Genomic DNA, 16,192 nt, shown 5'->3' with positions numbered 1-16,192 from the left:
ATCAAGGTCACACTGCATAAAGGGGGAGACAGACACATACATGTAAGACAACGATCTGAGGTGAAATAGAAGCCCTCACAAAATACTATGAGAAAATACGGGATAATAATAACAGCTAACATTGATTGAATGCTTATAATACGGCAGGCACTAGGTTAAGAGCTTCCATGGATTTTCTAATTTAATCCTCACCACAGCCCTATGAGGCAGGTACTAATGTCATTCTCATTTTATAGCTAGTTTACTAGTTAACTAGATTTCCCAGCTAGTTATTGGCAGAGCTAAGTCCCTACTTCTGCCTGGTGTGCCCTTTGCTCCTGCCACCTGGCCAGGTCCCATCCTTGATGCTCCTGAACAGAACCCACCTGGTCTTCCCAGACACACCCATTTGGAGACAGTGGAGCCCAGTGGAAGCACACAGACCTCAATGTCAGACATTCTTCCTCCACCATCCCTGCACTTGCCCTCTGGGGGTGCAGTAGAGAAGCATATTTCCTTTTTTTTTAATAAATGTATTTATTTTATTTATTTATTTCTGGATGCGTTGGGTCTTTGTTGCTGCGTGTGGGCTTTCTCTAGCTGCGGCTAGCGGGAGCTACTCTTCATTGCAGTGCGCGGGCTTCTCATTGCGGTGGCTTCTTTTGCTGTGGAGCACAGGCTCTAGGCGTGCAGGCTTCAGTAGTTGTGGCACACAGGCTCAGTAGTTGTGCCTCATGGACTCTAGAGTGCAGGCTCAGTAGTTGTGGCGCACAGGCTTAGTTGCTCCACGGCATGTGGGATCTTCCCAGACCAGGGCTCGAACCTGTGTCCCCTGCACTGGCAGGCGGATTCTTAACCACTGCACCACCAGGGCAGCCCCAAGAAGCATATTTTCAAAAACCCCTAGAGGATTTATGTCTTGGGACAGGTTTCCCAGAAGCAGACCCTGAAATGAGGACTCACATGCAAGAGATTTATTAGGGAAGTGCTCTCGGTAGAAATCAGTGAGTAGAGTGGGAGAGGCAGGACAGCAAAGAGTGGCTTCAGCCTGGTCCCCTGAGAGGCCTGGAGTATAAACCTTACTGCAGGCAATGAGCCAGGCTTTCATGGTCACGTATCAGTGATAAGTGAAGGCGCTTCCTGGGGGACAGAAAGTCCCAGGCTTTCCTCCTGTGCAGGAAAAGTTTTCCAGTAGGCTGAGAGCAGTCCTGCAAAGAAGAGCCACAGGCACAGGCTCTTGGGAGAGAAAGCACAGGGAAGAGGCGGTAGGATGCCCAGGCACATAGACGCCGCCAGAGGAGTGTGGAGAGCTGACCCTCCCTGCTGTGGAGGGGCACGGCAGAATCTCCATGTGGGGCAAGAAGGGGAGGATGACCCGTCTTTCCCCTCCCTACCCCACCCGATCTTACCCCGCTTCAATAAGTGCTGTCCTAGAATTCTGCAGGGGAAGTCAAGTTATGTGCTAGTAGAGAGGAGAGCATGGATCGGTTACAGTGGCTTGAGGAGAGTGTGAATTCAATAGGAAGTCAACTAAATAGAAATAACATCCCAGGCACTGAGTAATGTTAGTATTACCTTACTTATTACGTAATACCTCTTGGTTGGTAACGGTGTGGCAGGTGTGTTAAATGCTGCACGTGGATTATCTTTCTTAATCCTCACCTCTAAATGTCTGAATCCAGAGCCCACACTCTTAACCACTCCCTATCTGCCTCCTTTTATGATTAGGTTTATCAGTCAGAGTTCATTCACGTGAGCAGAGCCACCATGCACTTTATGGGGATAAGGGGATTATTACAGGAATGAGACTGCCCAAAAGTGGGACAAGCTGGGGAAGTGAAGGTCTGAAGGGAACTGTGGGACGATCAGAGAGGAGTCACTAGGCCTTGAGAACTAGCTGGGATCTATCTGTGGGCACATCTGTCTGTCACAGTGTCTGACAACAGAGACCTCCTCAGAGCGGCTGAGGCTCCCATTCTACTTTCCAAATCTCACACCAGGTCCTCTTTTGACCAACTCGAACTCAGAGCCCTGTCAGGAAGGAGATGCCGGAAGCGTACTTCCCAGCTTAACCAAACTGAGTTAGCACAACCCAGTACATTAGAATATCTTTGATGTAGATGAGAATATAACTGACCAGACACCAAGCTGCAGAAGAAAGTCAGGGTCACATTTGTGTATGTTTATCTCCCCATTTTTAATGGTTGCATAGCGTTTTGGTAACACGGATCAGTTTACTTGTCAGCAGCACTTCAGAGCTCTCTCTAAGGACTAAGCAGAGTGTCTAGTACATAGCAGATGCTCAGCAAATATTGGATGAAGGAATGGATGCTGAAGGACTAGAGTCCCCGTGGGGCAACATCAACTCTTACTCTTAAACTCCAGCAGATATCTGACAATCCCGCAGGAGCCGGAAGTGACCTTATTCCTCCAGGCAAGTGGGACGTAATTCTGCTCACCAGCATACCGCTGTTTTCCAGGAAGAACTGATCACCACCTTTTTTTCTCCCTTGTCCCGACAATCCCTTTAATCGCCCTCCTTCCTCGTGCACATTGGGGTGGGGCTCCAACACTCACATTTGTTCCTTGAAAACTTACCTTTTGGCCACAGCTGGGCCAATCAGAGTCTCTCTCCTGGAAATTTGGAATTAAGATCAAGAAAGATATTGAACTTTTATGCATGGTAAACATAATAAAACAAGCATAAAGAAATACAGAGGAGTAGAAGGATCATCAATAATAGTGGGATAACTAACAGGCAAAAGACATTTTAGTTTCTTACTTTACACTATACATCCCCCAAATGTAAAAGCTTTTAGAAGCAAGGAACAGAGTGAGAGAAAATATTCACAAAGGACTCATATCCAGAATATACAAAGAACAATAACAGTAAGTAAAAGACAGATAGCCAATAGAAAAATGGGCACAGGACTTTAACAGGTCCTTCACAAGAGAGGTTACTGACATGGTTAATAAACATACGAAAAAATGTTCCATTTCATTAATCATCAGGAAAATGCAGATTAAAACTGCAAGACACCATTATACAGCAGAATGAATAAAATGAAGAAAGCTGACAATACCAATTGTTGGCAAGAATGTGGAACAACCAGAGCGCTCACTCACTGATGGTGGCACTGTCTACTGGTACAGTCAAACACTGTGGAACTGCATACTCTTTGGGAATATCTACTGAAGCCCATCATACATCAATTCCACTTGTAGGCATATGCCCAAGAGAAATGTGTACTTAACTTTACCAAAGACATATTCAAGAATATTCATAGCAGGACTTCCCTGGTGGCACAGTGGTTAAGAATCCGCCTGCCAATGCAGGGGACACGGGTTCGAGCCTTGGTCCGGGAAGATCCCACATGCCGCGGAGCAATTAAGCCCGTGCACCGCAACTACTGAGCCTGCGCTCTAGAGCCAGTGAGCCACAACTACTGAAGCCCACACACCTGGAGACCGTGCTCCACAACAAAGAGAAGCCACCACAATGAGAAGCCCGCGCACCGCAACAAAGAGTAGCCCCCACTTGCCGCAAATAGAGAAAGCCCGCACACAGCAACAAAGACCCAACACAGCCAAAACCAACCAACCAAATAAATAAATAAATAAATTTATATAAAAGAAAAAAGAATATTCATAGCAATGATATCTATAATAGTTTTAATCTAGAAACTCTCAAATGTCCATCAAGAGTAGAATGGATAAGGGGACTTCCTTCATGGTCCAGTGGTTAAGGCTCCATGCTCCCAATGCAGGGGGCCCGGGTTTGATCCCTGGTCAGGGAACTAGATCCCGCATGCTGCAACTAGAAGATCCCACACATCATGAAGAAGATCCCGTGCCGCAACTAAGACCCAGCACAGCCAAATAAATAAATAAATTTAAAAAAAAAAAGAAAAGAGTAGAATGGATAAAACACATTGTGGTATAACAACATGATGGAATGCCATACAGCAGTGAGAACGAATGAACTACAACTTATATATATGAATGAACTACAATTTATATATATAACATATATAAATCTCACAGATACTTTGTTGAATGAAAGAAGTACTTACTACATGATTTCATTTATGTAAAGAACAGGCAAAACTAATGTCTGCTGTTAGAAGTCAGGCTATTGGTTACCTTTGGGGGTAGTAACTGGCAGGGGAAATGGATTCTGGGGATGCTGGTAATGCTCTGTTTCTTGATCCGAATCGGGGTAATGGAGTGTGCTCAGTTTGTGAAAATTGCACTAAACTGTACACTTACAATACATGCTCTTTTCTTCACTATATATTGTACTTCACTGTAAAATTTTTTAAAATGACTTTTAGGTGCTCTAACTTTTAGGAACAGATTAGTTGCCTGTCTGCACCTAAACCTGCCAACAACTTCCATATTTACCCTTCACAGTGACCCTGAGGGCAATGAAGGCAAGGGAAACCGTAAGGGTGCAGAGAGCCTCTCAAACTTTTTGAGATGAATATTTTCCCAAGTCAGAGTTTACATAGATAAAGAAATGTAAGTAGTATTTCTACAGAGAGGTGGCTTGAGGGGAGGGAGTGGGGGATGGGACAGACTTTACCTGCTCCAATATCCTTTAGCGCTCCACCCAGCTTATCCTAAATAAATTTGCAATATATTTTTTAATAGATTGTGCTTAATATGATATACAAATGTCACTTCAGCCATCCCATATAAACAACAATATAGGAAAAAGGTCCTGTGCCTGCTCTGCAAACAGTTATCCTGAGACAGGAAGGAAGGGGGCAGGGCACAATCATTAAAAGAATGGCACAACCATTAAGAAGAACAGGATACCACAAAGCCGATTAGACCCTACTAGGCCCAAGATGGCAGAAGAGTTGACTTCCAGTATACCTAGAGACTCATTACACACTCACTGTAATACATTAGCATGCTAAATGACACCCACAGGTGCCATGACAGTTCCAAGGCCAACCAAAAAAGGTCCAAAAGTGGGTGGTGCCCCAATTCCTGGAAATCCTCACCCCTTCTCCAAGATGTTAGAATATTTCTCTCACTTGTTAGGCTATGAAATTACCCAGCCCTTAAAAACTAACCACCCCCGCACCTCTGGTGCTCTTGCCTTCTGAGATGGCTCACGCTGTGCGGAGTGGGTATCTCCCTACATAAACCTTTCACTTTAGTATGGCTCGCTCTTGAATTCTTTCCAGCGAGAAGCCAAGGACCCTCACTTGGCAGCCTGTCCCAGGGACTCACCCGAGACCTGGGACATGACCATCCTCTCATGCCCCATTTTTTCCTACAACAGTCCCAGCCACCAGCCCCTCCCCAAACCTTCTGGCAATCAGATTGGTTTCCTAAAAACTCCCATGTCTAAGAGTGCTGCCCGAATGCCGGATTGCCTGTTAACTCCTGGTTTGACTCTTGTGGAAGTCAAGCGGGGAAGGTGGACGCACCCTCTGACAATATTTCATAAATCCTTGGTTCTGAAGTCATTATGACCATGGAGTGTGGCAGAAAAAAGCCAGTCTGGCAGCAGCTCAGAATTGTCCCTGTCCCTCTGCAGAACACAATTCTCCACCAACAGCTAGACTCCAGTTCTATACACCAGCAAACCTCTCTCTACCCTTGCTCTTCTCAAGCTTTTACAAACCCTATTCTGAATCCCCACCAGCCACCCCGCCCCCCTCCTCACCCCGCCATGGTTCACCCCCACAGAACCCAATCTATCTGGTTTAAACGAGTTCCACACATAGTCCCTAAGCCTCCACCCTCTTTATTCTTATGGAATTTTTGGCTACTATGCAAATAGATTGAGTGAACTTTATTCAAGAGGCAAAATAAGAGGTGGGGTGTAATTGACAAACTAATTTGTTAATTTATTCAATAAGGTGCCAGCATTGTGGTGCAAGTTACAGGGAATGGGAAAAAGTTAATTTGTGTAAATCATCAGATTGCATCATTTTCCTACTTAAAACTGTCCAATTTTTTCCCATGCTGGAATAAAAGCCAGACAACAAACACTTGGGGGAAAAAAACTCGTTTAAAATTACAATTATTTTTATTTGTCTTTAGTTATGAAATTTATTCTAAAGCGATACAAAAATGCAAAGGTGATGGAATTCTTGACTTATGTGTCGTTTTAAACGTTGTTTGTCCAGTGTACAGAAACGGAGGGGCGAATCGCGCAGTACCAACTCCAATTGTCATTAAACTCTCCCGTACCCCACATTAGGAGTCTTCCTTTTTGCAACACTTTATTACAAACATCGCGATAACAGAGCGGTCCCTTTGGCCCCTCCCCTCAAGCCAACTCAACCCACCCACTTCTCGCCTGACGTCAGCGGCGCGCCGGAGCGCGTGAACACCGGGGGAGGAAGTGCTCTCGGCGGAAGTGATCGCTGCGTGAATCATGGGTGGGATGATCCCCGGCCGGCTGCTGCGCGCATCCTCCAAGTCCATGGCTAAGAGCCCACTCGAGGGTGTGCCCCCCTCCAGGGGTCTACACGCGGGTCGCGGGCCCAGAAGGCTCTCCATCGAAGGCAACATTGGTAAGGGCCGGAAAGTAGCTGCCAAGCCTCGGCCTCCGCAGAGCCGGTGCCTGAAAGGTTGGGAAAGGGGGCCTGGAACCCCCTCCCTCACAAGCAGATGCGGCCGGACTGCTTGTTCTGAGCTGCCGAACCTTTCCCCTCTCAAGGTGCGCTGTGGGCCTTTGCCAGTTGGATTTTTCGGACGTCAGGCCTCAGTACTGTCCCACGGGGACACGTCTATTGAGGCATAAAAGCCACGCAGTCCGTAGATAGGACAAGAGCTAGCTTGTTTTGGTAGAGAAAAATGGAAGCGACAAGGAGCAGGGTGCAATTTCTTTGTTCTCCTAAGGTAAGGTTGCCAGATTTAAGGGAGAAAAAGAGGATGCCCATTTAAAATAGCATTTCCGATAACGAATAATATTTTAGTGTAAATGTGTCCTATGCAATGTTTGGAGCATACACTAAAAAAAAAAAAAAAAATCTAAAATTCAAATTTAAGTGGGTGTCCTTATTTTATCTGGCAACCCTACCCTAAGAGAGTTCCTAAACTCCAGTCATTCAAATACCACTTTCACTATTTTTGCCATGTCTCTTTGCTGTTCCCACTATAATTTCTTAGCATTTTTCTTAGAAGCAACTCACTTTTTAAACTTAAAAACGTGTGTTAAATTAAAAATAACTGTTATAAGAGAGAATAGAAGTCCAGTACCTTAAATAAAAATAATATAAAAATAAAATGAAAGCAAAACATTTCAGTGTTACTAAATGTTTCTAATGTTACTAAATTCTTACTTGAGGCTTTTACCTGCTAAAGTGCTGAGCCCTAAAAAGGGATTAGCAAGTGTTAAGTATTGAAGACATTCTAGCAGCAAACTGAGAATTTCTCAGTTTACAAATTAAACATGTAGCCCTTTGAGCAACTTCCATATTCCAGCACTGTTCCTGGCACTGAGGATACAGCAGTGAACAGAACAAATAAAAGTCTCTGCTCTCAGGGAACCCTAGTAGAGAGAGACAGACTATAAACAATATAAAGTAAGCAAAGTAAACAGTATGTTAGATAATAATGAGTGTGATGGAGAAAATTCAGGGATGAGGGATTGAGGGAAGTTGCAATTTTAAATTGAATGATCAAGACAGGCCTCACTGAGAAAGTGACATTTGAGCAAAAACCTGAAGAAGGTGAAGGAGTGAACCATGTGGATAATGGGGAGAAGAATCTTCCAGGCAGAGGGAAGACCAAGTGCAAAGGCCCTGAGGTGGGAAGTGTGTTCAGGGAACAGGCGGAAAGCCGTTGTGGCTGGAGTGGAGTGCGCAAGGGGGAAGGTGGGGGGAGATGAGGTCAGTTGGTAAGGGGTTGTATAGACTGTATAGTCCATTATGGATTTTTACTCTGATTGAGATGGGAAACTGTTGGAAGGTTTGAGCAGTCAAGTGACATGATACGACTTAGATTATAAAAAGATCACTCTGGCTGATATGTTGAAAATAGAAGGTGTCAGGAAGTTGTTGCAATGATGAGTTATGGTGTGTTGGACCAGGATGGTAACAGTGGAGGTGGTGAGGAGTGATTAGATTCTACTTTCATTTAAGGTAGGGTACACTGGATTTGGTAACAGGAGGATGTGGAGTATAAGATAAAGAGGGGTCGGTGATGACTCTAATCATTTTGGCCTGAGCAACTTGAAAGACGGAGTTCCAGTTTTCTTAGATGGAGAAGTGTGGGAAGAACAGCCTGGGGGCAGAGGGTCAAGTTTTTGGTTTTAGGCATGTTAGGTTTTTATATGCTTACTAGATACATAAGTAGGGTTGTTGAATAGTCAGTTGGATATATGAGTCCAGAGTTGAGAGTCTCCCTGGACTGGAGTTATACATGTAGATGGTATTTAAAGCCAGGAGCCTATGTGTGTTTATGAAAAGGACCACGTCCTGGGCACGCAAATGTTAGAGAGATTCAGGCGATGGGGAGGAACCAGCAAAAGAGACTGAGAAGGAATGACCACTGAAATAGGAGGAAAGACATAAGAATGATATGCTGGAAACCAAGCGAAGGTGTTCGGGGAAGGAATGATCGACTGTGTAATGCTGTTTAAGTAATGGAGCTCTTTGGTGAACTTGAACAATTTATAGGAGTGGGAGGGGTGAAAGTCTGATTGCATAAGTTCCAGGGGAATGGGAGGTGAGGAATTGGAGACGGTGGGTAAAGACAACTGTTTGCAAGTTTTCCTAGAAAGGGGAGACGTGGGGTGGTAGCTGAAATGAGAAGAGGGTTGAAAGGATTGTTGTTGGTTTTTTTTTTTTTTCTTTTTGTAAGAGGAATTAGATGATATTTATAAGCTGGTAGAGAGGGAAAAGACTGGTAAAACAGGAGAGAGGATAGACTTGCCAGAGTGATTTTAGTAAGCAAGAAGGAATGGAATCTCTTGCCCAGGTGGAGAGAGGTTGGCTTTAGCTAGGAGCACAGTTTATCCCTAATCACGGGGAGAATGGGAACATAAATGATTACTGACTCGAGCAGGCGTGGCAGGAACTTGGGGAAGGTGTTCTGGTTGTGTCTGTTTTCTCAGTGAAATAAGAAGAGAGATCAGCTAAGAGTGAGTGTGAGGAGAGAGGAAAGACATGAAATAGTCTGGTGAGTGAGCAGAAGAAATACAGAATTGCTGGGCGGCGTTAAGGACCCATTTGGACTTCGTGGTCTTGAATTTAAAGTGAGACCAGTCACCACAGCTGTGTGTTTTTCTCCAGCCAAATCAGAAACATTGAAAGGAATGAGAAGGGCTGCCTGCCTCATGGTGTTATTTAAAGATGTTCTGTCCCGTACTTTGGGAAACATGCCCCTAAAGGAAGCTCTGTTCTGAGAGCCCAGAGTATTTCACAAAGTAAGTGGTTTGGACAGACCATCAGGTGAGGTTTGAGCTGCCTCTCCCAATTTTCCTGACCTTTCCTTCTTCACCTTTCCAGATTTCTGTGCATCCTTCTTGCTTGCTCATGCGGGCGAGGCTCGCTGAGTGTCTTACTGTGGAGTTAGACTCAGATGCGGTACAGCTCCTCTCCTTTAAGGAACTCACAACTAAGTGGGAGGAGCAGACTTCTAAACATAATTTCTGTGCGGTGTGATGAGTGCTATGTTTGGACATGGAAACTCAGAATCTCTGGGGTAGGAATTCCTACCCCAGAGGAAAGAGTGTTCCAGGCACAGGAAGTAACACTTGCCAACGCAGAGCCTGAAGAAACATGCAGTTTTAATATCAGGCTTGTGCCTGGAGTTTAAAGGGCCTGTGAGGGGATAGCAGAACAAGAGTTTGGAAGGGTAGGATATGCCAGATGTTGAACAGCTAGGAGTTTCTCATGTAGGCTGTGGGAGGATACTGAAGACTTAAAGCCAGTATATGCCATGGCCAGATTAATTTTTAAAAGGGAATTGGCTAGAATGAATAAATAAAAAGAAAACTTCATAAAGCAGGCACCTTGTATGTCTCGTTTGCTATAGTACCCATCGTACCTTGCATCCAATTTGTTGAATGTATGAATAGGAACAGAGTTTGGAGTAGACAGGCTAGATTTTGTGGCTATTGTAGTCGCTGGAGGGAGGGAAGATGTAGGCCTGAACAGAGAGAATGGCAGAACAGAGAAGACATGATGGTTTGAGAAAGAGTTTGGAAGTGGGATTGACAGGACTTGGTGGCCACTTGGAGGTGAGGGATAAGGAGGTTTAATTTGGACACTGACTCTGAAAACTGAGGATGGAAATAAAGGAAGAGGAAGTCTGGGGAGGTAAGAGTGATGCTTGGAGGAGGTGCCTCTGAGACAAACAGAGATAGATGTTCTGAGGTAGATTAGGGTAAGTGCCTGCAGTGAAGAGACAGATTGGAGCTGAGATCTCAGCTATGGAAGTTGTTGAATTGTGGGGGTAGTTGTTGAAGCCTTGGAAGTGAATGCAGTTGCCTAAAGAAAGTGTGACTAATGAGAAGTGGACTGGGGGACCTTAATCTGGCTCTTTCTAGTTTTGTCTCCTATTATTCTCCATCACCCCACACACTGTGATGACTCTCCCCGGACAGAATGGTGCACCTCCTCCTCTGTGTGCTCACATAACATTTTGTACCCTCAACTGCTGCAAGTACTTGAGTTCTGTTGAGATTGTCTGCACCTGCAGTACCTTCCCTGGGTTAGCCACGTAGTGTCTTGTTCATCTTTGTGTCACCAGCACCTAACCAACACCTGGCCCATTGTACTCATTCAGTGTTTACCAGATGCTTGAATCCTGTGCTGTGATATCCATGTGGAAGTTAGTCATTGGTGTCCACAGAGGAAATACGGTAAACTGCTTTTACTATCACATCAAATAGTTATCTTGTTCTCTAACCACAGGTGGCATCCCCCCAGATGAGAGTATCCATTCAGGGAACCTGAACAGGGGAAGGTGAACCCCTGTCCCAGCTGAAGTTAGATATGTTTATCATAGAGTTAGATATGCTTTTCTTGTAGTCCTGCTGCTCTAAATCTTAATCTGATCCTGTAGGTGCAGATAGCAGCATGTAAGGAAAATGGATCAGTGAAGTAGCAAGTAATGGCATCTAGCCTGTGTTATGAGCCGTATGCCATGTGTGATTAAGAGTCAAAAGCTTGGAACCTAGAATCCCTTAAAATCTAAAAAATAAAATACCTAGCCTATCTATTAAGTGTGTTCATCACTAAAGTGTATTATCGCCTTCCAAAGCCAGTTATTTTATGATTACCAACCTAAATTGAAGAAACGATCGCCGCAGAAAATACTGTCAGTGAGTCAACTCAGACTAGTCTCACTTTGTTTTGTTTTATTTTGTTTTTGTTTTTTTCATTTTGACTTTTCAAAGACCCAACAGAGAAGAAACCTCACTTTTGCCATCTAGAGACTTGTATGCAAAGCAGTGGAGAGCTTCCCTTAATAACATATCCTCCAGCATTCAAAATTAGTGATTTAACATCACTAATGTCATCTTTTACTTTCATTAAGTATAAACATTTGGGCAAGAATCCTAGGGGAAAAAAGACCTATTTAATCCAAACATTGTATCCAATATACAATGTTTGGAATAAGTTGGATTCTCTGTTTCTGTTATTCACCTCATTCCATCCACCCATCTCCATTCTTAGCAACTGGCCAGATACTCAGGATGCAAAGGAAATAAGGTTAGTCCCTGTCTTCAGAAAGTGAGCTCCCAGTCTATCTGGAGAGAGTGGTGAGTCAACAAATAATTACAGTGTGATGCCTCTGTAGACCAGAGCAGGCAGTAATTAACTCTGCCCAAGGATAAAGTGGAGCTGGAGAGAGTTCAAGGAGACCTCACTGAGAAGGCGACAGTGAAAGGATGAATCAACTGGTGGGCAGAGGTGGTGAGGGCATTCCAGATCAGCAAGGGTCTCGTGCTAAACACAGAAGTTTGAGTTGTACTCTGGAAGCTGTGAGGAACTTTTTTTTAAAAAACAAATTTTTTTTTCTCATGAAAAGAAGATAAAAGTAATCAGGGCTGAAATATATCAAGTTTCTTTTAAGTCAGCTGAGTGATTTTTTTTTCCCAGAATGCTTTTAAGCTCAGAGCCTATTTGATCCTGGGTGCTTAGCCTCGATATAAGTTCCCTGAGGGCAGCATCTCAGCTCACTTCATCATTTTAGTTATAGTACCCACCATTAGTGGCTACTCTGTAAACATCTGTTGGTTGAATGAATGAATGCAGCATCAAATGTAGTTCCTGAAATAAAGGCTTTAAATTTTCTTTGGAAGTATTTTTTTGTTTAAAGATAGGCAGCTTTATATTTACTGCTTTTGTTTGCTTTTTGGTACAGGGTTTTACATCTTGTTCAGAAGAAAATGCCTGAAGATGATGGTATATTTAAGAGGCTGCCATGAACTACAACTATATTAAATTTAAAATTATACATCATTTTGAGTGTTACATCAGATACTATTATCTTACTACTAGGTTTTAGTATAATGTAGCTATAACAGGCATTGTAGTTTATAGAAAAATTTGTGGGAGAAAAGAACTATTATTTAGGAAGAGATGAATGTTAACAACAGAACTCTTTGGTCCAGCTTGTGGAATGACAATCCTGGTGCTAATAAAAATCAACATGTGGATATAATGTACTCTAACAAAGTACCTCCCACCCTTTCTCAACTCATGGCACACATAATAAAGTACAATGATAGCCAAGGCCCTAAAGGAAGGTTTAGTGCTGCTTATGACATCTGATACCTCCCAAATTTCATGATATTAAAAAGTATATTGAAAGAGAACAGTTAAGCCGGGATCTAACTTAATTGTGATAAGTCTGAGATAATGATATCAAAAGAGGCTAGTGCTCAGCATAGAGGCCAGAGGGAGGCATTTGTCAGTTGGCCCAGTGTTGCCTGAAGAGGAGAGACTTTGGTGCATACAGATGTTCTGCTCACTAGGAGGAGGCCAGTGGAAAACCAGAGAACGCCATTCTTACGAGGCCCCTGGGAATACTTTAAAACATTTGTCTTAAAAAAAAATACAAAACTTCTTAAAAGGAAGACAAAAACTATTACAGTCAGATATCATAGTCTTAAAAAAGTTATGTCTAGGTTTAATATAAATACATAATTTTGAATTATTTTTTAAAATAATTATTCCATATCTGTGGGTGGTGCCTGGCACAGCTGAGTTCCCTTGGAATGCAGTTTAAGAAATGCTGCCCTATGGAAAATTACCCAGGCTCTCCAAGCCCTACAGCATCATGGATGGCAAAGCTCCTAGGACCTTCCACCACCATTTACTGTCATTCTTTGCTGAAACTCTGGAGTCTCATTGCTAAACTGGATTTCCAAAAGCTTTGGAATGGGGACTGGTGTGCAAGGTGGGGGTGTTGCCCTGGTGTGACTGTTCCAGTAATTGGAACTGTATATTTCCCATTACATCTCATTTATTGGCATTCTGGGTTTTGTGTGTTTAAATGGCATAAGTCGGTTTCTCAGAGTACTGACTGCCCTTGGGTGAACTAATAGTGTCTGATCTCAGAGGTGAAGTTGGCACGCCCTAACCCTCAGGGCCCTTCCTTTCCATCTGCAATCGTTCCTTGGGTAGTTGTTTTTAACTTTTAAAAAATTTAAGTAATTCTAACAACCATTCAACCCCACCCATCTAACAAATCTGTTACCTTCATCTTTTCATATTAATTAAAATAATTTTTCAACCCATAGCCAGAGACCATGTTTCAGGCTTAATCACCAACCTGCAATCTAAATATTGACTATCTGTGCCAAATATTTTAAAGTAGGGACTATTCAGGACAGGTAGGTATCTGATAATAAACAAATTCAACCAATTTGTAATTCCTGCAACTCTGTTGGGCACTCCATGACAAGCCCAAAGGGTTTTATTTAGTAGTCTGGGATGTGGTTTTGGAACCCATATTTTTAAAAAACCACCTCTGTTGATTGTGATCAGATTGTTCTAGATAGCAATCTCCAATATAAGTCTGCATCACAATCACTTGGGGCATGCTTTAAAAATGTGGATTCCTGGGATCCAACCTCAAGAGATTCAGATCCTGTTAGGAAACCAAAATTGAGGCTCATGAAACAAAACAATTAAATGCTAAATGTATCAGAGGCAGTTAGTAAATATTGCTTGTTTGATTGAACTGCCCAAGGTGGTAGGAATTTGGTGTGAGCTGGAGATGTCCTGAACTTTGCGGAAGAGGTGGGCCTTATGCTTAGTGCGGGAAGGGATTTAGACACAGGCTGAGCAGAGCAGGGGAAGGCATTTGTTCACTGAAGTGTGGGAGGAGCAGAGGCTGAGCACATGTGCAGAGGCTGAGCACATGTGCAAAGGCACACAGGAGTTGGGTGGAGGTGGGACTCAGAGATGAGCGTGACTGTACAAGATGTACAGATTTATGTGTTTGTTCTTTACCCTGTGTGTTCAGAGAGGAGTTGGAGTGGTGTGTAATAAATGTCAGATATCGGATGTGTGGGCTCTTCTGCTGAGATGTCTCTTTGCTCCTGATCAGTAACCATGAGTGGCTGATAGAATTGACTGGAAGGGTGCCTCCCCCTTCCTCCTCTTCCTTCCATTTGGGTTCCTCCTAAGGGTAGAACTCACTTGAGAAAGATCATCTCTCATAGGGGAGCTTGAGCTCCACGCACATTGTTATGGTTCATGTTTTGATTTTTAACAAATGTGGGTTTCATAGGGAACTGGAATTAATAATGTATTACATGTTTTATTCATTCAGCTAGGTCATTAGTCTGGGCTTTGGTTCCTGCCCTGAAGGAACCCCATCTTCTTCCTAGAGAAACAGAATTACAGTGGCAGTGATGGGGTCTTACCCAGATTGCCAGGCCAAGCACAAAGGAGCTAATCCAACTTAGAGGCATCAGGGTCCGGAAAGCCTTCACACAGGAGGTGTATCTGAGCAGAATCTGAAGATTGAGTAGGAGTTGGCCAGGTGACGAGAAAGCATATGCAAAGTCACATTTGCAGCAGACAGATTAGAGCATGATTAGAGTTGCAAAGAGTTTGGTCCAGTGGGAGCTCAGGATGCCTGAAGGGAAGTGAGGCAGAGAGGTCTATGCAAGGGCCAGATTTTGATGTGTTTTATAGGCCATGCTAAAGGGTTTGAATTTTGTTGTGAAGGCAATAGGGAGCTGCCAGAGGATTTTAAGCAGTGTTACTTTGTGTTCAGTGTGGCTGCAGTATGAATGATGGATTGAAGAGGGCAAGGCCAGAGATGGAGAGGCAAGAAATGAAAGCCTGGTCTTGAGCAGGAGGTGGGAATAGAGAGAAAAGGACAGATGTGGAAATTTTAGAAGGCAGGTTCAGAAGCAGTTGGTGGCCACTTGAGGTTTGGCAGAGAAGGAAGAAGTCCTGACTGAGTGGATAGTGTTGTCTTACCCTGAGGTTGGGATATGGGAGAAAGCTCAGTTTGGTGGGGAAGATGATGAGTTCATTTACGGAATATATTGACTTTGAGTTGTTTGTAGGACATCCAAGTGGAAATGTCTGGAGGGCTCTTAGATAGTGAGTCTGGAATTCAGGAAGGTATGGGCTAGATGTTGGTGTAAATGGGAAAAGAGAACTTGAATGTTGTGGTACTAGGTTAATTTCATCTCCAAAATATTTCTCAAAGCAATCACTACTTTCCACCTCTTCTGCTCTCTCCTTGGTTGAAGCTACTATTATCTTCTAACTGGTCTGCCTAATTCTACATCAGTGCAACAGCAGGTGGAGTGGTCTTTTAAAAATGAGATGGTCTTTTAAAAATGACATGGTCATTTCCCTGCTTAAAACCCATCATCACTGATATCCCATTGCCCTTAGAATAGAATTCAAACTTTTTACCATGGTACAGGGCCCCATGTGACCTGGCCCTGGCCTGCCTACCAGCCTCTCCACACTCATTTTGAGCCATTCTTCTCCCTCGTTTGACCACACTGTCACTTCAAGGGCACGGATTCCTCTTCTGTCTTCTTGTGCGCCGTTTTTCTCTTTTCCCAACCTTTCCCCCACTCTTGGCCTGACCAGTCCTCGTCTTTCAGGTCTCACCTCAGGTAACACTTTTCAGAGGAATCTTCCTTGATCTCCTGAGCTACATTAGAGCCATCCTGCATTTTTCTTTCCTAGCACTTAATACAATTTGTTATTAGTTACTCATGTGTTTATTTGGTATCTGTCTCTCATACAAG

General features: G+C 43.6%; 1 protein-coding gene across 12 annotated transcripts in view; it reads left to right on the top strand.

Annotated features, from left to right (window-relative positions):
• Positions 1-5,796: 5,796 nt before the first annotated feature.
• The window catches only part of DGUOK (deoxyguanosine kinase), a 35,807-nt gene continuing 25,411 nt past the window's right edge, over positions 5,797-16,192 (top strand). For 2 of the 12 annotated variants that reach the window (XM_082427182.1, XM_082427179.1), the window contains exon 1: positions 5,816-6,518. In XM_082427182.1, the coding sequence (XP_082283308.1) occupies positions 6,380-6,518 (139 nt within the window). In that variant the 5' untranslated portion in view covers positions 5,816-6,379. Of the gene's footprint in view, positions 6,665-16,192 lie in introns of all 12 variants that reach the window. The other 10 variants (XM_082427180.1, XM_082427181.1, XR_014254160.1 and 7 more) reach the window with 10 other exon arrangements.

The sequence above is a fragment of the Balaenoptera physalus genome (assembly GCF_965194825.1).
Source record: "Balaenoptera physalus genome assembly, chromosome: 15".
Taxonomy (NCBI): Eukaryota; Metazoa; Chordata; class Mammalia; order Artiodactyla; family Balaenopteridae; genus Balaenoptera; species Balaenoptera physalus.
The sequence above is the reverse complement of the archived record's forward strand: the minus strand, read 5'-3'. Positions and strand labels throughout refer to the sequence as shown.